Consider the following 23,844-nt stretch of genomic DNA (forward strand, 5'->3'; position numbering starts at 1 on the left):
AAAAATATTGTACGGGGCGCCTGGGTGGCTTAGTCAGTTAAGCGCCCGACTTTCGCTTAGGTCATGATCTCGCGGTTCGCGGGTTCGAGCCCCGCATCGGGCTCTGTGCTGACTGCCAGCTCAGAGCCTGGAGCCTGTTTCAGTCTGTGACTCCCTCTCTCTCTGACCCTCCCCTGCTCACGCTGTCTCTCTCTCTCTCCTAAGAAATAAATAAAAAACATTATAAAAAAAAAACAAACAATATTGTTGAAGTATAATTAACGTTTCATTTAAAGTGTACAATTCAGTAGTTTTTAGTATATTTACAGAGTTGTGCACTCATCTCCACTATTGATTTTAGAACATTTTCACTCAAAAAAAGAAACATTATGAACTCATCAATAGTCATTTCTCATTCTTTCCCCAACCCCCACAGCCCTAGGCAGCCACCAGTCCTTTCTGTCTCTATAGAATTGCCTATGCTGGATGTTTCATACAAATAGAATTATATAATATGTGGTTTTTGATGACTGTTTGTCTTTATTTTCAAATGGCAGTATTGTTGGATATAGAATTCTTAGTTGAGTTTTTTCTTTTAGTAGATTGTCACTCTACTACTTTCTTGTTTTAACTGTTCCTGATGAGTCACCTATTGTTTTGTACCCTTGTCACAATGAATTTTTTTCACTGCTTCTCTTTGTTTGTCATGTGCTTAGGGTTCCCTTGTATTTATCCTTTTTGGGGTTTGTTGAGTTTCTTAGATCTGTAGATTTAAGGTTTTCATGAAATTTGGAATATTTAATCTAATTTTATATATTTGTGTGTATATATTTTTTTGCCATCTCACATCTACTATTGAACATATCTAATACATTTGTAGTTACTTTGCCTTTCTTTTTTTTTTAATGTTTTATTTTTGAGAGAGAGCATACATGGATGCATGAGCAGGGGAGGGGTGGCAGAGACAGAGGACAAGACACAGAATCTGAAACAGGCTCCAGGCTCCGAGCTGTCAGCACAGAGGCCAAAGCAGGGCTCAAACTCCAAAGCCAGAGATCATGACCTGAGCTGAAGTCAGACACTTAACCGACTGAGCCAACCAGGCACCCTGTTACTTTTCTTCTCAAATGTATTATTTCCATTTGGCTCTTTCTGTGATTTTTTCCTTACTGGAATTTTTTAAACACTGTTTTCTTTCTTTCTTTATAATAACTGTCAAATGTAGTATCTAGGCTTATTCAGGGAAATTTCTGTTGAATACTTTTTTCTTTGCTTTTTTGTATGTCTTAATTTTTATTGGAAACTGGACAATTTAAATCGTATACTGTAGCAGTAGTACAGTTCTGGGTACTCATTATTTCCCACCTGAACCTTGTAATTGTTGCTGAGTTGTGTGTGTGTGTTTGTTTTGAGTAAAATGTTAGGAGTTTCTCTGTGGTATTTATCACAACCACTGGTATCCACTTTTTTTTCTTTTTATAGTTTAGTCTTGCTTCCACAGAGGCACCATTGCATCTGTATAGATTAGTCAGCAGCCATTGGTCAGAGGTTGTATTCAAACACCATGCCAGTCTGATTTCCAGCTTCTACAGACAGACTTGCCGGTGTGTTGGGGAGTGCATTCAATGTTAGGGTATTTTTGAAATCTGTCCTGGCATTTTCTTTCTGTTTGACTCACCTGGGTCTTCCCTGTGTTTGTGTGCAGTCAACTAAGGATATGTAGAAAGGTTAGACCCTCTCAGATTTCCTCTGCGTGTACACACCATCTCCCAGTCAGTGAGGATAAATGGAGAGCTTAGCCCTTCTCCCATCTTTCCCATGGACATGGCTTCTCCTCTCGCCTTGGATGTGTGGCAGTCTTAGCTGGCACCCCCTATGGCTCTCTCATTTCTGCAGTCTCCCTGTTAAATGTTTGGCTTATTCACCAGCTGCTGCTCTTCTGCAGCAGGATCACAACCTTAGGCTAATAAGATGTATGTTTTTTGCCTCCTCCAATCGTTTCCTACCCTTTTTGCTATTTTTAGAAACAATGCAGCTGCATGTAGGCTTTTTACCTTCTTTGCCAATTCAAGTGGACACACTCTGGCAGCAAAGATGCTGTTTTTCTTGCCAGCCCCACCCCGGTAGCACTTCATGCAAACTAAGCATCAGCCAGGGAATGAGAGCATTCCCCCGGCAAGAATGCCAAAGACACTCAGTGTTCTTATCCATAGTTCAGCAGTTTTTCGTGAGGAAAAAAAAAATGCTTCTCAATTTGTTGTTTGCTATTTTTCAGTTTTTGGAACCTTGTTGCTTTTGACAATTTTGTCTAGATTTATAGTTGTTTCTTGGGGAAGTAAGTTGGTAATACCTTTATTCCACCATAGACAACTTTCCCCAAATGATATTTTAATTTGCCCAATGTGACAAATCATAAGCAGAGTGAATTTATGATTCATTTTATTTAACAAATCTTATATTGGATTCCTCTTGTGTTATGTATTCTTTTATGACACTTGGAATAAAACCGTGAATGGTTAAGACATTTAAGTCTTCATGAAGACTCTTAACTAATTACTCTTCCTGTTTGTCTGAAATGTTTTGCTCTCAGGACCCCTTCAGCATAATTAAAGATCCCAAAGAGCTTTTTCATATGTAGGTATATCTGTTGATACTTACATTATCAGAAATTAAAACTGAGAAAACATTTAAAATGTTTATTAACTGGTTTAAAAAATACATATGTGTGTATGTTTGCACACATAAGATATCTTTATGGAAAACAACTATATGTTCCAGGACAAAAAAATATTAGTGAGAAGAGTGTTACTGGTTTTGCACATATCTTTAATGTGTGATTTAACAGAAGATCACCAAATTCTCATGTGCATCTACATGCAGTGTGTTTGGATGTCACTTGGCATATAGTCTCTAGAAAACTCCAGTGCATATTCTTGAGAGAATGAGAAACGTACAGTAGCACCTTAGTGTTACTGTGAGTATATTTTTAGCCTTGCAGATCTTATGATGGTCTCAGATACCATAATTTAAGAATTTCTCTACCATTGTAGGAAGCACACTAATGAGAGTACTGAGTGTATAATGATAGGACAAAAAGGAGAGAAACAATCAATTCTAGCTAGAGGGTTCAGGCATGGTGTCACAGTAGAAAAGATACTTAATCTGGATTCTCAAGGCTGAATAAGTAGTTGGCCAGCAGGAAAGTGGAAACAGAGGACGTTCCAAGATGTAAAAAAGACATAAATCTGTTATGGTAATACATACAAAGTTAGGATATGGCCTGTGGAGGATAGAGAGTAGGAGATAAGCATTAGACAGCAGCCAGTTCATTATGGCCTTATATGTGTTGCTAAGGAACTTGCAATTTATCCTGTTGCCATTGAGCCAAAACGGAAGGGTCAGGGCTAGAGTGTTATTTTAAAAATCCAAGCAAAAGGCAGTGTGGGCAGCAGCTATGGGGATGAAAAAGAGTTGGCAGATGTAAAAGATGTTGAATGAATTAAACTTGTGTATGTAGAAAAAGTAATGTGGATCCACCCTGAGGTTGATTGAACTATTCCTTGAGAAGGAATTCAGGAAATAGAAGAATTGTTGTTTTGAGAAGAATGCTTACTGATACAGGTGCAAGGGGAGAGGGACATCTTCATGTTTTTCTTAGATTCTTTTATTAATCATAAAGACTTCTAAGGCAAGACTCTAGAATTTTATTGGTTAACCTTTGTATTAATTACGCCTTTTTATTTCTGATGCTTCGATATTGTGGCCTGCTGACACTGGGGAGACTGCCATTCCCAGAGCTGGCCAATTCCCAGAGATCTTAACTCGCTGTGACCATACATTTCATATACAAACCAATCCAGAGTCCAAACCCAACCCCAACTGCATCCAACTCTCACATTCTGGGCCACTGTCCCCTGCCCTAATCACACTAGAGCCATGTACCAGACAATAAGAGAAACAGTGCCACACCCTGAAACTACTGACAGTGTTTAAAATAGCCAGGCCTTGCCTTTTCTTTCCTGAGGAAACCACAATAAAAGCTTTTGCCCACATTTCCCTTCTCTACCTCTGCCTCCTGACCCACTTTGGTGCTACTCTTTGTGGCCCTATGCAGTGTAGCATGCCCCTGCTTGGGAACTATTAATAATAACAAACTGCCTTTTTAGTGGCAGTAGTCAGCTGATCTGTTGACTTCACCAGACCTGAATAATAATAAAACCTATGTTTTAAAATAACTTTATAAACGAAATACATGCCTGTGAAGCTTGAATTCATTGGCAGAAGTGGAAAAACCACTTAAGAGAATTTATAACTGAGAAGTAAATAATATGAGCTTTTATTCTTCAGAAATCTTTATCAGTTAATATATAAGGAAGTCACATTCTTCTCCTGATTTGTTAATAGATTTATCAAAAATAAATGTAGACTCTATTGAGATGTTAACTTTTGTCACCTGTTAAGATTATCATATGGTTTTTCTTTAATTTTTTGATACGGTGAGTGGTCTTAAGAGATTTTCTAATAATAAACTATCCTTGTATTCTTTGGGTGAGCCCTGCTTGATTCTTAAGTTTTAAGACACTAAATTTGATTTGACAGTTTATTTAAGGTAATTTTGCATTTATTTCATAAGCAATTTAGTTTATAATTTCTATCTTGTACTCTTCTTTTGGTATGTTTTATTTTAGACTTAAACATGGATTGGTAGCTTCTAATCATATCGTTTTATGCTGTAGTAATTTTTACATGAAATGGGAAATATCTGTTTCTTGAATTTTTTTAAATCTCTTATAAAATCTTCTGGGCTAGTTACCTTTTTTAAACTTAAAATCTTTGGCTGTGGATTTATTGTCTTCTGTGATCATTGATTGGTCTATTCAGATTTTCTTTTTCTTTCCTGAGCCAGCTTTTAGTAATGCATGATTTCAAAGAAAATAATCTTAAAATTTTAGTGATATAAAAATGAATACAGTATCTTCTTGTAACTTTTTTTGGTAACTTTTCCATAAACCCTCCGGAATTGTATGTAAGTCTCAATTCCAATCTTTATTATTTCTCTTTTTCATTTTCATGGTTAGATTCACTAGAGCAATACTAGAGTATTGCTCATTTAAAATCACCTTTTGATTTTATTGATACATTCCACTCTAAAAAAAATTCACTGTTTTATTTTTTGTGCCTCTTCTTTCCCCTCTTCCTTCCTATATTTTCTTTTTTGGGTTGAAGCTGCTTTCTTCTTCAATCTGAGTCTACTTCTGATTTGCTTCTGAGAATCTCTATAACTATTATATCTGTCATTTATTATAGATAGTTTGGGGACTATTGTTTTAAGGTGATGTGGCTTATTCTTAGTGTCTACCATGTTTTTCTCAAAGGAGTTCTTATAGTCCAGTTTAGATGTGTAGTACCAATTCAGATATTAAGATTATAATAAGTGTGAACTTGATAATGGCTGTAGACCATGAAGGTAGGATATTCACCCGAATGAGTGGGTACATGATATTAACAAAGCATATTATGTTTTATTCTATCCAGAATCACTTTTTCAGATTTATATATTTGTTCATTGATGGTAACGTGTATATTATGCTTACAGAGTTTTATTATATTCAAGATAGTTTGTCTTACTGGTATTTTAAAGTTATATTAAGTAAAAGTAGGAGAATATGAGACAATTTAGGAAAAAAGTTACAGTTGTTGAAACTGGGTCTCGAATACATTAAAGATAGTGGTTTGTAGTATTTCTGCTTTTGAATATATTTGAACATTTTCTTCATAATTTTTAATTACTGTCTTGCTAAGCCAATATTGTTATAACTATTCATATTTAATTTTTAATAGAGTAAAGACAAGATTGCATCATATAGTAAAACTCCAAAAATTGACCGAGGTGATGTGGGCAAGGAGATGAAAGAGAAATCGTCCATGAAACGTAAACTTCCTTTTACCATTAGCCCATCAAGAAATGAAGAACGAGATTCAGACACAGGTAGAATAATTTGTTCTCTGATAAAGTCTTAATCATTCTTTTACTATGATTTGCTTCATATCATTCCTCTTGCACTCCATTTTAATAGAGAAATATTGGTATTTTGGTATTTCAGATTTATCATTTTGGGACAGAAATTCATGGTTTCTCACCCAAACATGATTTCTCATCAGATAAAAACAATTTGCTTCTTTCCTTACTCTCAGGTTTATTACAAATCTCTTACCACTTTCAGAACTTAATTTCTTGGATAGCATTTCAGTAATGAAAATTTACTCTGATAGAGGGAGCATAGAATATGTTAGAGTTGAGAAAAAGTTGAGTTTTTGTGGACACAGTAGTGAACCCAACAAACAAAACAGTTTAGGCAGTTTACATTTCAGGAATGAATCAGAAATATGTCCTCCACAACCCTGAAAAAACAAATGATTGAGGTTTACTGCCTAAGCCCATTCATGGTACTTTCTTCTTCAAAACTTACATGTCAGAAATGGTCCTTGACCTCTGTCAATCCTGGTTGTTCATAATAGATCATAACCTTATTACCACAGTCTAATAAACCATTAGATTTTGTTTTAGCTCTGAACTAATCATTTCTTGAAACTAATATGAACTTGAGTATTATGTATTTATCATAATTATTTTATCCCTTGCGTGAAATATTAATAATGAGCTGTTCTTAACAATGTTTCAGCTTCACTCACAGAAAGTTACTGTCCCATTCTGAGTTTATGTACAGAGATTGTATTCTACTTATATCTTTCTGGTCATCTTAATCATCAATTTGGAAATAATCTTGACTGTGGAATCTGAAAATATTTGAAACACCCTGTGCTATCATAGCTTTAGAAAGTACTTAAATTTTATCATACGTTTTTAGTAGGTAGCTCTCCTTTTGTGTATTTATTTTGCTGTCTGTCTTAGCTTGAATTAGAAATTGTTCTTAAACATGACCTTTTTAAGCCTTGAAAATTGGTGAAGAAATTTTGTACTTTGTTAATGTTTTTGAATTTTTTTCAAAAGTGTTTATTTGTTTTGAGAGAGAGCAAGTGCACGAGCAGGGGAAGGGCAGAGAGAAAGGGAGAGAGACAATCCCAAACCAGCCCTGTGCTAGCAGTGGAGCCTCTGCCTCTTACTCTCGTTCTATATAATCAAAATAAATAAACATTTAAAATATTTTTTTATTAAAAATATCAAAAGTAATCAAAGAAGTACAGTATAAAACATTGGACAGAATTGTTGGCCTAACTTGTACCAGGTGGTCACTGACCAGAAATAGGAATAGTTTAGAATAGTTTATAATTTAGTTGGTCTAAATTAATTTTTTTAATGTTTTTATTTATTTCTGAGAGAGAGAGAGACACAACACACAACGTGAACAGGGGAGGGTCAGAGATAGAGGGAGATACAGAATCTGAAGCAGGCTCCAGGCTCTGAGCTAGCTGTCAGCACAGAGCCCGATGCGGGGCTCAAACCCACGAATTGTGAGATTATGACCTGAGCCAAAGTTGTACGCTCAACTGACTGAGCCACCCAGGCGACCCTAGTTGGTCTAAATTATAAGAATATATTGTTGGAGGTAAATATGAAAATATTTTTCAAAACAGAAAGGTTGTTAACATTTGAGTTATTCTTTAATTTGGAATTTAATCTATATAAGTAATTATTGATGACAATTAAAATTATCTTCAAGTGTGTTTATCTCTACTTAGAATAGCAAAAATAACTGCAGAAAAATATGTTAAGTTATAGAGAATTTGTTCAATTATGGTAAATCCAATTAAGAAATACGGTTTTTACTCTTAAAAATAAAAGAATACATGAGATGAAAAGATGCTCATAGCATACAAATTTTAAAAATAGGTTATGAAATAATATGTACTGTTTACTTTATTAAAAGTCACATTCTGTGTATTTATATTTGTATGTATGTGCACACAGGGCATATATTAACACACATATTGAAGGATAAAATTATTGAAGTATAAAAAACTGTATGTAGTAAAACCAACCTAGCCAAACCTAGTTACTGTATTATGGGCCCAGAACAAAAATGTAAATATTTTAACCCTGACTTAGGTTAAATAAAAGACTGGGGGATTGGCAATAAGGACAAAATGTTATTAATGCTACTCAGCTCATCTCTTATAGCAAGGGAATAACTGATATTGTCTATAACTGAAATATATAGTTTTTTTTTTTTAACATCTTTATTCATTATTCAGAGACAGAGAGAGACAGAGCATGAGCATGGGAGGGGCAGAGAGAGGGGAAGACACAAAATCTGAAGGAGGTTCCAGGCTCTGAGCTGCCAGCACAGAGCCCGATGCAGGGCTTGAACCTGCAAACCATGAGATCATGACCTGAGCTGAAGTCAGACGCTTAACCAACTGAGCCACCCAGGTGCCCCATGAAATATATAGTCTTTTAAAATAATTAGTTAAAATTTTTAATCTTCATCTAAAACTCTTTCATATATACGTTTACATATAATGTGTTTAAATTTTAGTATATGATCTCTCCTCCTCCTCTTTTTTTTTTTTTTTTCTTTAAGCTCTGAACCCAATGTGGTGCTTGAACTCATGACCCTGAAATTAAGAGTAGCTATCCAGGAACCCTAGTTCCTGTTCTTTTTATGTTGGATTAAAATAAAATCTTTCACCTTTTTATTTTAAAATAGTACATACATATGATATTTTTGTTTGTATGTAAATTAACAGACACACACCCCAGTTCCTTTCTCTTTATATATATAATTTAGAAAGATGCTTGGAATGATGGCCACTAGATGTGAATACTCTATTTCCAAGATTGGAATGACTTTTTACTTTCTTTGATTTTGTAGGACTTGAATTTTAAAATAACAAGCATAATTATTTCTGTAAGACAGTCTTTTAAAAATTTTTTAAAGTTTATATATTTTGAGTCTTCTGCGCATGCTTATGTTCGTGTGCATGCACATGCGGTCGAGTGGAAGAATGGAGAGAGAATTCCAAGCAGTCTCTGCACTGTCATTGCAGAGCCTGATGTGAGGCTTGAGCTCATGAACCATGAGATCATGACCTGACCCAAAGTCAGAAGCTTAACCAACCCAGGCTCCCCAGTTACTTTTTAAAAAAGATATTCATGCTTCAAGGAAGACTCAGTGATCTTCCAAATCAGCAAGACTGCCATCAGCTGGATGAATCATTCTTAGTCTTCATTTTGAGATACTGTAGTGTGTCTTAAGCTTTTTAACTCTGAATTATTTAATATTTATTAATTTTTTAAAAGATACTTTTAGAAAGTAATTGCTTGACGAGACAAAATTTGGAGGAACATTACAGCATAATTTGAAGTCATGCCAGGGGTTCCTTACCGATGCATCATAATACTATTTATTTCAGAAACTTCAAGTATATCTGCTTATATCATTTCAGTATCTATCCAACATTGTCCTATTCTCTTAGAGAATTCCCATAAATTTTGCCCCATGAAATGTTAGGTGAATACATAGAGTGACAAGAAGACAAATTATTCCAAACCTGTAGTTTGCTTAATCACTTATTTTTAGCTTTTCCTTTCAGTCCCTCTTTGTCTAGAATCCTGGCAGGATAAGTTAGTTGTAGTTACAGTAGAGGTAAATCATTGCATAGTGTTTATTATCAGAAGCTTTGGAGTCAGACAGATTAATGTTGTGTCCCTACTCAGCTCCCTGCTAGTCCTGGCCAAAAAATTTGAGCCCTTTATAACTCCAATTTTCTCATCTATTAAAGTGCATGTAATACTAGCTTCAGAGAATTGTAATCATTCAGTGACATACTGTGTAAAATCAGTTTATGATATGTTAATTAAAACAGAAAACCGACTTAGACTTAAATAGATTGAGATTTTTTTCATCTACTGTAATAAGACCAGGAGGTATCAGTAGTCCAGTGTTGTTATAGTAGCTCAGTAATGCCATCAGGGAAAGGGATGTTTTCATCATTCTGCACTCACTCTTAACTCATACATGGGCTTTGTCCTTAATCATTTTGCTTTATAGTCACAGAGTATCTTCTGCCTCCTCCTGGGAAGAGAGTAAAAGAGGAAGGACCTAGGAGAAAGTATCTTTCTTCCAGTGAGACTTTGCCTTTTTATTGATGAAACAACATCCCTAGAAACTTCTACCTGCATCTCATTGGTTAAGCCTTAGTTACAAGAGAGTCTGGACAGTTAACTACTTTCAACTGGGTATAGTGTCACCCTAATCAAAACTGGAGTCCTTCTGTTAAGAAGGGGAAAATGAATATTGGGTCAGCATCTTTCAGTACTGACACTGTATGTAGTTTTTAGTACAATAATTAATAACTAAAAACTGTTATCTCAATTAGTATTGTTTGTACCCAAGTGAACTTTATTCCTGTACTATCAGTCAAAAAACCATACTTCTTTTCTTTCCTAGTCTAATGGCATCCAAGGAAAGCCACAATCCCTTGACATGAAAATACTAATCAACAGCTGTCTTGAGGGTACTCATGAGAGGTCTCTTCTTGGCCTTCAAACTAAACATGTAATTATTTTGTTATGACCAATGTCATCATATGCATCTTTGCAGATTGTATTTTTATTACACCTGAATTCTTTCTTACTCATTCCCAGGAGTAGGGTTAAGGTATTAAGGATTAAATATTTCTATGATATTTCTCCAAAATAATTATACTTTGTTACAAAGCCACCAGCAGTATATGAATGTTCTTTAACCTCAAATAACATTGGGATACCTGTTTTTCTTTAGGTTTGATAGATCTGATATCCTATAGAAGTAAATCAGTGGTACTTCATCGTTTTTAGTTTATGTTTAAATAAGTAGAACGATATAGTGTCCTTCACTTTTTAAAAATCTTTGTTTTCTCTTTATAAGCCTTCTTTATTTACTTACTATTTTTTTTCTTTTGGCATATGTAGATAATGCGGCGTGAGAAAATCCAAAGAAACACAGTATGATCTCTTCCCAAAATCCATGGTAGCAGTTCTGGAGCATGTTCAGATGTTTTAAACTAAATTTTCTTTGCCAGCCGGCCTTAGAAGTTCTGTTTTTCTGATGCCGTTGAAGGATTTACCCTGTTTAATATGACCCAAAGAAATTTGGAGAGAGGAACTTTTTAAAAAAGAAAACAAATATAATTTTTTTGGTAACAATGTTAGAATAGCAGATAAAATCAGTGCTTTGCTTAATAAGGATGATAACCTTTTGATGATTTTCATGGAGATTATTTGTACAGATTTGCTTTTGTCCCTCCCCCATCTTTAAAACTTTTACTTTAAAAATTTTCAAACGTATAGTGCAAACCTTTTTAATCATTCTTGATTTTTTCTTTTAGTTTCTTGCAACCCAAAACAAAATATTAACTTAAAAAGGTGGCTTTTAAAATACAACTGTTGTTTGTCTTACCTTGCTGCAGATAACATATCAGGGAGGGATAATTACTCTGCTTGGCACTCAGTGTTGTACAGAAACCTCCTAGGTAGCTCTAGTCTCAGTATAGCTCAGAAGTGGGTGAGTTAGGGGACAAGATACAGAAGCTTTTAATTCAGCTCCTGAATTAAATCTTTGTAGAGTACACATTAAAATGCACTAAATATAAACATACTTTTTTGAGTAAAAGCCAAAGGGAGTCAGAATGGATTAATTTTCTGCCAAAGGAAGATTTCAGTAAACTTATACCACTTCCTTATATTAATGAATATAATTGAAAGTTCAGTTTATTCACTATGCTTTAATCTGTTGCTAAACTATGATTTGCTTTTAGTAATTCATTTAATTCAATTTGTTGGCACAGTGTATCGGTTGCTGCTTTTCCATTTGTTTGCAGTATATGGAGGCCATTTTCGCTTGTCTTTAAATGAAATGTCAAATATTTCTTCATGGAATTTTTCTCATTGCTAACTTTGTTCAGTTTAGAAATACAACTTTTCATTAAAAACTTGTCATTGAATCCATTTATCCACTTGGTTTAGAATTGTCTAAATGTTACTTTATCAGTTACTTCCCTTTCAATTGAGTGAGCCTTCTCAACACTAAACTTTTTGCTTATCTTTAAAAGTTTCAAATACTATGTTTTACTTGTTCTCTAAATTGGTTTCTTTTTCCCCCCAACATTTGCTTCTTTATACCTAACTGAACTCATGAATAATAATAATGATCCTGGAAAGAAAAGTGTATGCCAAAAAATTGAGTATATGAAGATCAAAATAATATTGTGAGTTAAAATGGCATATTGTTTGTAAGTAAAACTATCTGCTCTGGCCATATCACCATAAGTCAGTTGGAGATATTTTTACTTGTCATGAATTGCTAGGCAGAATTCCATAATCTTATCTTAGCCGATAAACTTTGTTTTGATTTTAGGCTGCTTTCTTTCTAAGAAGTCTTAAATAGTGATCAGTGTAGTAATTCATACCATTTGAAAGGCCTGTGGTCTAGAATGATATTGCAGTCCAAAGTGTTCCATTGTTTTCTGAGTAGTTTGGCATTCGTAGAACAAAAAGGATTATTTAGGCCCTTTATTCAAGTTTTCTGAAGACAAATTCTAAACAGAATTTGATAGAGGACTGCCTCTTTTATCATTATTCAGAGATTAGAAATAATATAGCTTCAAAGGAGATCTCTTTTAATAAGTAGCATCAGTAATATCTATTATTGCAGACTGCATGGTTGACTTTCTCAGCTTTAATAGCCTAATCGAAGAAACTGAAGTCTTGGCCAAATTGAAATCTTTAGCCAAACCTGTGTTTTAAATGTGCTTTTGGCTTTACCTTAAAAATAGTCTTTTGGAAAAACAATGATAGATCATTGACTAAACTAGTGGTCTTTTGAAAAATGTTGGTTTGTTGAATTCTGCATTTCCCTTCGTGTGCTTTTTTTCTTTTCTCCTGTCTCTTCTTATTCTGTAGATTCAGATCCAGGACATACAAGTGAAAATTGGGGGGAGAGACTTATATCTTCTTACAGGACATACTCAGGTAATTAGATTATCAGGGGCACCTGTTTAGCCAGTGGTTTCTGTCACATTTACAAGTAATTGTTGTACTATAAATAACTTCCTTTCAAACCAGTATATAGGTATCGTTGGTTGAATAAGTGAACTACATGAGTGACACAATTTTCCAGTTTTTGTTTGAGGTATCTACTGCATTATATCCAACACATGCTATTTATGAAATTATAAGCAGGACTACTATGTACTACCACTCAGTTGTTGCACAGCACAACATGGGGCCACCATTCACATAGAAAACAATATAAGAAATCAGTCAGCCCCTTGGAGTTGTGCAGTGCAGCAATTCCTATGAGAAGATACTCAAGGTCCTTGGTCTCTTTTGCTTTATATTCTTTACAGTGTATACCATGTGTACTGGTTTTGATAGACAGTAGACAGTATCATCTTACTATTTAATCATGCAGTGTTTTTAAAAAATTTTTTTAAATTTTTGGTTGAACTATATTTAGTCTATTGACTTTGCTGCCCTTGTTGAATTTAACAGTGGATTAATACAACAGCTTTCCAAGAGAAATGCCATTACCATTCACTGTGTTGGAACTGCTTTATTTGGCTATGGCACCAGCTGTTAGGGCTCATAATTGCTCCAGATAGAAGAATACAGGAGAATATATAAATACTATCTTATGTGAAAACTAATCAGTTAAGTGCTTTGATTAAACTTTTTTTTTTTAATGGGCTTACATTTTTATCTCTTAACTTTTTTGTAATACAAAATATTGTTTAGTCCCTGGGTATCCAAGTGTACAGTTTTCAGCATATGACATTTTGTTATAAAACCTGAAATCTTCCATTTCTGGTATATTTTGTATTTTATAAGTTTGTAAGGGTGGTGTAGAACCAAATATTAGTCTTAAAATTAAATGAGCTGATAAGTCAGTACTTAATTCTCAAAATTTGGGGGTAAAGGACATGTTTACAGTCAGCATTAAACTCCACTTACTGTGGAGTTGGGTGTACATTTCTAAAACAGGACTCCTCAGGGTCTGCGTGTACCTGAAGGAAGTATACGGGATGAAATTATCCACAATCTGAGTATTATTGCTGGAAATCAAGATACAAGCACCTACATTTTAGAAATTCATGTAGATGCTTTAGAACCAGAGAGCAATGGCAACATTTTTTTCTCAGACTTGAAGTAACTTTCCAAATGTGATTGATTAGTTCTATTAATCTGAATTTGAGTTACAGCTCCATTGCTCCATTCCTTCCACAGTGACTACTTTGTAGGGAAGTATCATATTCTTCAGCTTTTGAGAGGCTGGTAGGTTTATGAATCAGCTGGTAGGTTCTTTCCCCAAGAAAGAAATTTTGTTTCTTCTTCTTAATATACCCTACACTTAATTGGGTTGTGACTATGTTGAGCTTTTTGTTTATTCTGACAAGTCCTGAAAAGAAAGCATTCATTTTTTAGATTATAAAACTGAGATATTTCTATATTTCTAAAGATCTTCTGAACCCTGAAATAAAGAGTGTTAGATTGTGGATAATCCATTTCTCTGTTTTTCTTTAGTCTTAAGTAAATCGCTTGGATTTTTCTTTAACAGTCTCCAGAGTGGCTGAATGGAAATTCAATTCTATAAGAGACTGTGCTACATGAGCATGTGTCAGTATTCCTCTATTTAAAATTCTGGACCATTTTTTGGACAAATAAATACATAGTTCAGTTGTCAAACTTGAGAAGTACCTAACTTTCTCAAATCTATGTGATCATTTTTTACTTATGACCAGTCAGGAAACAAGTTCTTCACAGTATAGATCCCAAATAGTCAAAAGTTTTGTTGAATGCTTTACACTTGAAAAAGCACATTTTGGGACATATTAATCTAACACAGCTTTGAAGAATGGTATCTATCTAGCTATCTTACACCAGCATCTGTTTATTTATCTTCTTTTCCTGTCTTATGTAAAGCATGAACTCAGACAAATGACTAAGGTAAACTGAAAGAAAAATAGAGTTCAGATTGGATGCTAGTATCTAATTTGAATTTTTGCTTGAATATTTGGAATATGTACAGTTTTATTCTTTTCCAAGATACATAATCGTGTCTTTGATCATTTGGCAGTCAGAATTCTAAAATGAATTTATAAGTGTCTCACTTTGTTCTGTAAATTGAGTATGTATCACTTTAGAGCATATTCTTTTTAAAACATTGCATGAAATGCAATGAGAAGCAGAAAATTCATTGTTTTGCAAGTGAGGAAATATGAAAATTTCCCCAAAATTTTAGAAGATATTTTAAGAAAAGATTCTCTGTACATTTTCATCACTTTGTTTCCTCCAATTACTAGATTTCACTTCTTTTTTAAAAACTTTTCTCCTTTTTATAAAAATTTTTAGTGTTAAATATTTTAATTCTAGAAAAGAAGTACATTTGTTATATTTAAAGATTTGTTATTTAGGTTGAAATCATTGAAACAACAATTATGGTTCCTCATTAAATATGAAAGAACCAAAGCACACAGTATTATTAGAAGAAACTACATGTTTCAGAAAAAAAATGAGCTTCTCTTAAAATCCTGTTAAGGGCTTTATAATAAATTTAGTAAGTTAGATGAAACACTGTGCTGAACCTAGATTTATATTAAAGTGGACCATTAATGATAATAAAATGAGAACTAGGAAAATAAAACAGTATTTATAACTATTAATAAAGGCTGACTTAAGTAAATCAAGTTTTTCAATTTTGTTATGTAAAAATTAAATATCAACACATGGACATTTTATTTTAGGAGCTATTGAATTTTCAGTAATTTGTGGACAGCAGAGTTAAATGTTCTGATCTCTTAATTTTTCTAGGCCATTAGGATGCCATCCATTGTATCATAATTAAATAAGTGGTTCACTGCAAGAATTACTTTGTTCTTATGCCTTAAATGATTATATATTTAATAATATTTAAGTAATCTCAAACTAGTTTCTTGAAACTTGCTAGATTAGTAAATGCTTATCACTTAGAGGAGTCCATATGCTGGCCACATCTGCCTAGAGTAAAAAATGCAATATTTACTACTAAACCTTCCCTCCTTCCATTTTCGCTATGTTCTACATTTATTTTTAAAACTTACTTATTTATCTTTGTTAGTCCATCTTTACAGGGACTGTCAAGCCCAGATCAGTAATTCTCAGATAATTTGTATAGGATTTCCCAAGAAATAAGATGCCTAGACAGTTAACAAGCAGACATTAACTCACACCTGAATTATCTCCCAGAGGAATCCTAGAACAGCTATCTGTATCTCTCTGACTTACAGAATCCAGTTCCATCTGAAGTTCCTGGCACTTGACGACGACTGCTGGCTGCATTGCCAAAGGATTTCCCAAGTAGCTCAACCTGAGAGCTGGCTTTATGATGGATCAAATCTCTTTCAGAAAATCCTTAGACATTTTGGATCTTTGCAGAATCTCTGTTAACCACCCCCACATACCCACACACATGCAGAATCTTTAATTTGCTCATTTTTAGCTTTTATTAGGATCATTCCATGTTCAGCTATCCTGTGTCTGGGATAAAGTGATCTGATGCTTCTTTTCAATAATTACTTTGTGTGATGAGACTTGTTTTAAATACTTACCTCGTTAGAAGATTGTACAAATCATCAGTGGAATTACGGAAATAATATGAAGGAACATTGCTAATAAAGACAGCAGTAATTAAGAAGAATAAAACTATAATGAATGAAGAAAAGCTTCAAAGATGTGATACTAAGGAATGTTTGAAGTGTTACTGAGGAAGTTAAATTTTAAAAGAACAAATCATTAAAATACAGATGATATGAGGAATAAATATGCAAATATTCTTAATTTTCAGAAAACAGTAGAATTAATATATTTTTTCAAAGCATTCAGGAAGGAAATTGCTTATATAATACAATAAAAGTCTAGTGTTCTTTTTTGTCAGCCTGTTGCTAGTTTTATGTTTCTCATACACATGTATAGCATCTGTTTTTTTAAAGTTTTCTTATGTTTTGCTTTACAGTGCTTCTATTAAAATTCTTACATATTTATTAATAATTCCAGAGAAAGAAGGTCCAGAAAAGAAGAAAACAAAAAAGGAAGCTGGAAATAAGAAGTCCACACCAGTTAGCATTCTTTTTGGTTATCCACTCTCTGAGCGGAAGCAGATGGCACTCCTTATGCAGATGACAGCAAGAGACAACAGTCCAGGTGACACCATCATTGAGTACATGTGTATTCTTAGTTTGCCTGAGTCTACCCTTGTCTTAACAATTACTTTAAGTTTTTATTTTTACTTGGATTTAATAAAAATTTCTTAAAAGTTTGGGCTTACCTGGGTGGCTTAGTTGGCTAAGTGTCCAACTCCAACTCGGGCCATGAGCTCACGGTTTTATGAGTTTGAGATCCGCATAGAGGTCTGTCCTGACGTCTCAGAGCCTGGAGCCTGCTTGGATTCTATGTCTCCCTCTCTGCCTGCCGCCCCCCCCCACATGCACACACACTCGCTCTCTCAAAAATATTTTTAAAAATTTAAAAATTTCTTATAAGTGTAATTTTACATTTATTTGGGTGATGATTGTTTATTGTCTGTATCGTCCACCAGATGAGAATCTCCACAGGAGCAGGGATCTTCGCACTTAGTGGATATTAGTAAATATTTGTCAACTAAAATGTGTAATTTAGAAATGGTCATTCATAACAAAAGAAAAGAAATGGTCAGTTAACTTGAAGTCCATTGCTGCACTGGTGTGCTTTCACCTTACTGAAGCATTTTTTAACCCTAGTTTCTATAAAACTGCTTCTGGATTTATAGTTATAATGTAATCCATGCTTTATTGCTTAAGATCTAAATTATTTTAAAAGGAAAAATATTTGTGATATGCTGTGTAAATTTATTTTGTATTTCATTTCACGGCATCTTTATATAAGATTTTGGGTGACTTAACAGACCCTGTTGAAATGCACTAAAAGTTTTCTCTCTGTAAGTTTTTCTGTATTGGCTTTTTTAAAAAACTATGACAACATGGTAAAATTTTTAATTTCTATGTATTGTAGTTTCCATCAAATCATTGGTATATCTAGTCTTTCACTAATGAACACGTTAGGGCTTCTTGCTTTTTTTAAGTAGAGTGTGCTGTTTATGGTTATTCTCCTACCTTTTCATACCCAATTTTTGAAAGACTGTAGCCAAATTAAAGATCCTATACATTGTTAAAACTTTAAATGTTTCGTAAAATGTTAGCCTTGTGTCAGATTTAATAATTAGATGTATTTTTTAAATCTCACTTTGTTATACCATGAATTTTTTTTTTAATGTTTTATTTATTTCTGAGAGAGAGAGAGAGACAGAGTGAGCAGGGGAGGGCCAGAGAGAGAGGGTGACACAGAATCTGAAGCAGGCTCCAGGCTCTGAGCTGGCTGTCAGCACAGAGCCCAACACGGGGCTCGAACCCACTAACCGTGAGATCATGACCTGAGCCGAAGTCGGACACTCAACCAACTGAGCCACCCAGGTGCCCCTATACCATGAATTTCTATCCTTAGAGTAAATTAGAAGGCAGAAAGTTAATCTTGCCACGTCTCCAGTGTTCCTTCCAGAAGTTTTCTAGGTATAAACATACAGTTGCATATGTTTCGTTGTAGGGTTTTGTTTTGTTTGTTTTGTTTTGTGTTTTTTAAAGCAAATTCTGTCCCTGACATGGGGCTTGAAATTCACAACCCCGAGATCAAGAGGCACATGCTCCACTGCCTGAGCTAGCGAGCCTCCCTATGTAATTTGTGTTTTAAAATTTAAATAAGGTCATATTATAATGCAGTTGATTCTTTTCATATAAGGATTTTTAGTCAACCTTATTAATATACGTGGAACTAGAGTGGACAACTTTTGAAATATGAAGCTGTTTGCCAACATAAAAGCATACTTGTAGCTTAAGATTCATTATTTTATCCGTTACATAATTAATTTCCCCTTTTATGTTATGTTTACTCTGGTTGCCATTATGGATAATGCTATTTTTATTTTATGTATGTGAATATTATTTTGAAATGGGTAACAAAATTTTCTTTGAATTAATTCCTTGCAAGTTGCTTGGATAAAGAATATGTCCTTTCATTTTTAAGAAACTGAACAGCTAATTTTCTTAATAAATAATTTGACTATGAAGATTATAGTAAAATTCATTTATTCATTCAGCAAATATTGCATGAGTACCACCGTGTGCCAAGAAGTCTAAATAGTTGAGATACAGTAACGAATGAGATAGTAACACAGACAGTGTCCTTCAAAGAAATGGAAAAACATTCCATGCCTATGGGTCAGAAGAATAAATATAGTTAAAATGTCATTACTACCCAAAGCAATCTACACATTCAATGCAATCCCAATCAAAATTACACCAGCATACTTCTCAAAACTAGAACAAACTATCCTAAAATTTGTATGGAACCACAAAAGACCCCGAATAGCCAAAGTAATATTGAAGAAGAAAACCAAAACGGGAGGTATCATCATCCCAGACTTTAGCCTCTACTACAAAGCTGTCATCATTGAGACAAGTATGGTATTGGCACAAAAACAGACACATAGACCAATGGAATAAAATTGAGAACTCAGAAATAGACCCAAAAGTATACAGCCAACTAATCTTTGACAAAGCAGGAAAGAATACCCAGTGGAAAAAAGACAGCCTCTTTCACAGATGGTGTTGGGAGAACTGGACAGCAACATGCAGAAGAATGAAACTAGATCATTTTCTCACACCATACACAAAAATAAACTCAACATGGATAAAGGACCTGAAAGTGAGACAGGAAACAATCAAAACCCTAGAGGAGAAAGCAGGAAACAACCTCCTTGACCTCCACCACAGCAAATTCTTACTTGACACATCCCCAAAAGCAAGGGAATCAAGAGCAAAAATAAACTATTGGGACTGTATCAAGATTAAAAGCTTCTGCACGGCAAAGGAAACAGTCAATAAAACTAGTAAGCAACTGACAGAATGGGAAAAGATAGTTGTAAATGACATATCAGATAAAGGGTTAATATCCAGAATCTATAAGGAACTCCCCAGACTCCACACCCAAAAAACAAACAACCCAGTGAAGAAATGGGCAGAAGATTTGAACAGACACTTCTCCAAAGAGGACATCCAGATGGCCAACAGACACATGAAACAATGCTCAGCATCACTTATCAGGGAAATACAAATCAAAACCACACTGAGATAATCACCTCACGCCAGTCAGAGTGGCTAAAATGAGCAAATCAGAGAACTCTAGATGCTGGCGAGCACATGGAGAAATGGGCACCCTCCTACACTGTTGGTGGGAATGTAAACTGGTGCAGACCCTCTGGAAAACAGTGTGGAGGTTCCTCAAAAAATTAACAATAGAACTCCCCTATGACCCAACAGTAGCACTGCTAGGAATTTACCCAAGGGATATAGGAATGCTGATGCATAGGGGCACATGTACCCCAATGTTTATAGCAGCACTCTCAACAATAGCCAAAACATGGAAAGAGCTTAAGTGTCCATCAACGGACGAATGGATCAAGAAGATGTGGTTTATCTATACCATGGAATACTACATGGCAACGAGAAAGAATGAAATCTGGCCATGTGTAGCAACATGGATGGACCTTGAGGGTGTTATGCTGAGCGAAATAAGTCAGGCAGAGAAGGACAAATATCATATGTTTGCACGTATAGGAGGATTAGGAGGAACTTGACGGAGGACCATGGGGGAGAAGAAGGGGGGAAATGGGGGAAAGGGAGAGAGGCAAACCATGAGAGACTCTTGAATGCTGAGAACAAACAGGATTGAAGGGAGAGGGGAGGGAGGGGGGGATGGGCATGGAGGAGGGCACTTGTGGGGATGAGCACTGGGTGTTACATGGAAACCAACTTGACAATAAACTATTTGTAAAAAAATTAAAAAATAATTAAAAAAAAGGTGAGATAACATCATCCAACTGGAATTGGATAAAGTTGGTAGAAATTATGACTAGACTGTAGACCTGGGGCCTAAAGTTATTCTGACCACGGCTAAATAAAAACATTAAAAATTGAAATTAGCATTCAAAAAAAAAGGAGAGAGACAGTGTCCTTGCTCTTAATGAAGTGTACTTACAGAAGTCCAGGTAAGAGACTGTTACTGACACAATGCACTTTAAAATCCAAAATGTAAATTTTAAGCTTTTTTCTTATTAGGGAAAGAACAGTGGTACTTTAGTGCTCTAATTATGTCAGTTTGCAAGAAAATTATTATATGGCACTAGAAAATTATTATCCATAAACTTTCCTCTTAGAACATTTGTTTCTTTTAAATAGTTGTAAATTTTCAGAATTAATTATTAACACTGTACATATGTCTAGAATCCTTCACTGATTAAGAAACCTATTTTAAGTTTTGTCTTTGTCCCAGTAGTTCTGAAATGGGGACAAGAGGGAGAACTTTGGGTATCGTCTTGTTTAACATTCTTGTTTTTAGTATACAGACTGGAACAAAAATCAAAAGATGAGAAGCAAAGCAAAGCAAAATTTTTTCTCTTTTATTAGCCCACTCTTTAAAGGCCTTCCCAGAGTCCTTATTGCTTGAAGCTCTTAAGCTTTATTTTAATGCTAACATCACTCATGACCTCAGTTTGCACTTAATATCCAAATAGAAGAACTCTAATACTTTGAGTTACAGTGTGAACTCTAGCCTTCAATGTCATTTAGGTGTTAGGTGTTAGAATAAGAGTAACATTCCGTGAAAAATACATATTTTTGTGATTTATCAAATTATTTAGCAAACATTTTTAGAGTACATATTTGATACTTTGTTATTAATTTAAGGCATTTTTATGAATTGAGAGAATAAAAATTTTTTTCTAAATTTGCTCATGCAATATTTGATAAATAACCCTAAAGGAAGATGATCTCAATGTATTTTGGGTTAAATTCTTAATATATCATCCAAGCCAAATTTGGGTTGTTAGGGTGAGAAGATATTCCCCCATTCCAGGAAATTGTACATTACAAACCTTTCCATGAACATACAAAATGTTCAGTCTAGAACTTTCATTAACTACTTTTTTCTTACAGATTCCACACCAAATCATCCATCACAAGCAACACCAGCCCAGAAGAAAACTCCCAGTTCCTCATCTCGACAGAAAGACAAAGTTAATAAGAGAAATGAACGTGGTGAAACTCCTTTACACATGGCAGCTATTCGAGGAGATGTGAAACAAGTCAAAGAATTAATAAGTTTAGGGGCAAATGTGAATGTGAAAGATTTTGCAGGTAAGACTAGTAATTAAAAACTAATGCTCAGGACCTCATTGAAACAGATTCTGGTAACAATTTAATCTGTATTCTGTATTCCTCTTGCTTAAAACAAGAGTTCTAAAAGTGTAATGTATTACAAAATTCTTCTGGAGTGTGCACACAAACCCTGATGATGCTCTGCTACAGTTCTGTGTTAAGAACTATTCAAGTTTTTAAATATTAAATGTGTATTTTAGTTGATACATTACCACAAAATTCTTTAGGTTCTATTCTAGATAAATTAGAGTTACATAAGGTTTTCAGAGTGTTAATTCTTTCATAAGTCTTTCAAAAGCATTTATTAACTTGAACATGAGAACTCTAAGAGAGCACTGGTGGTGTTTCATTTTAATTACTCAATTACCATAACAGTACATTCTTACTGTAAAGATTTCAAAAAGTAAAAGCATGCAGAGAGATTCCCATACTTTATATACTACAATACAGATTCTTTCTTTGCCAGGATTTGAAGGTTTTCCTTTCTGTATGTTTTTATTAACATCTGTATAAAATGAACATTTATTTATATATAGGCTTTTTAAAAAATTAAATCATCCCATCTATATTTATTGGTCTGTAGTTCTACAGCATACCTTTTTTTACCTACTGTCTTAACAGATTTTTCTGCCAGTCCATATAGTTGGTTCTGTTTTATTCATTTCAACAGCTGCATTAGTATTGCATAGTATAGACTCCATGGACAATACTTTAGTGAACACTCCTGTAGAAATGACTTCATGTATAGTTATAGAAGAATTTCAGAATTGAAACTGTTAAAGTGGTTACATATGCAAATGGCCATCCAAAAAAATCTTTTTTCAGTTTACACTACCATCAAGAGTATGTAGAAGAGCACTTTTCTTCACATCTTCACTAAAGCTGGATATTATCAATTTAATTACTAACAATCTGACAAATGGAAAAAATGGCCAGATCTGGCCTTTTGCCCATTTGTCCAATGGTGGCAATATGATTAATATGTAAGAGCCTTTTGTCTTAGTATAGGTTTTACTTCTCTGTCAGATAATGTAAAAGTCGTCACTGTGTGTTTGAATTTTTATTTCAGTGTTTATTGTACTTAGAGTTTTCATTTTTTATGTAACTGTATCAGTTTATCTTTTTATTTATGAGTTCTTTGTTGTTTTTTAATAAGGACTTCTCTGCTCCTATACACCCCTCTGTTTTCTCATTCCTATATTTTGTTTTTGTTCTGCTTTTACATATAGCCCTGTTAGAATACATGTGGAATTTATTTCTCTGTTCGGTGTGAGTGGGGAAGAGCGCAATGTACAGGGTCTCCTTTAAAGAATGAGACATAAAATGCATAGCATCCGTTCTAGGAGAAAACTTGAAACCAAAAAAATACTTTGATCTAACAATTCCACTCCTAAAGATTTATCTTAAATAGTTAGATATGGATATGCATGAAAATTTAGTTATAAGAATATTTGTTATGGCATTGTTTTTAGTATTTTAAAAATAAGGGGCCATCTGGTTGTCTCAGTCGGTTAAGCATCTGACTTCAGCTCAAGTCATGATCTCTCAGTTGGTGAATTCAAGCACTGCATCAGACTTCTGACA

At 34.3% G+C, this 23,844-nt stretch overlaps 1 protein-coding gene across 3 annotated transcripts in view; it reads left to right on the top strand.

The window, feature by feature from the left end:
* ANKRD12 (ankyrin repeat domain 12) overlaps positions 1-23,844 on the top strand; it is a 126,610-nt gene that overhangs the window by 38,391 nt on the left and 64,375 nt on the right. For 2 of the 3 annotated variants that reach the window (XM_039219096.1, XM_039219095.1), the window contains exons 3-5: positions 5,821-5,968; positions 17,012-17,158; positions 22,039-22,239. In XM_039219096.1, the coding sequence (XP_039075027.1) occupies positions 5,821-5,968; positions 17,012-17,158; positions 22,039-22,239 (496 nt within the window). Of the gene's footprint in view, positions 1-5,820; positions 5,969-12,883; positions 12,953-17,011; positions 17,159-22,038; positions 22,240-23,844 lie in introns of all 3 variants that reach the window. The other variant, XM_039219098.1, reaches the window with a different exon arrangement.

This window comes from Hyaena hyaena, unplaced genomic scaffold (genome assembly GCF_003009895.1).
Source record: "Hyaena hyaena isolate Hyena2069 unplaced genomic scaffold, ASM300989v1 scaffold_786, whole genome shotgun sequence".
NCBI classification, from domain to species: Eukaryota; Metazoa; Chordata; class Mammalia; order Carnivora; family Hyaenidae; genus Hyaena; species Hyaena hyaena.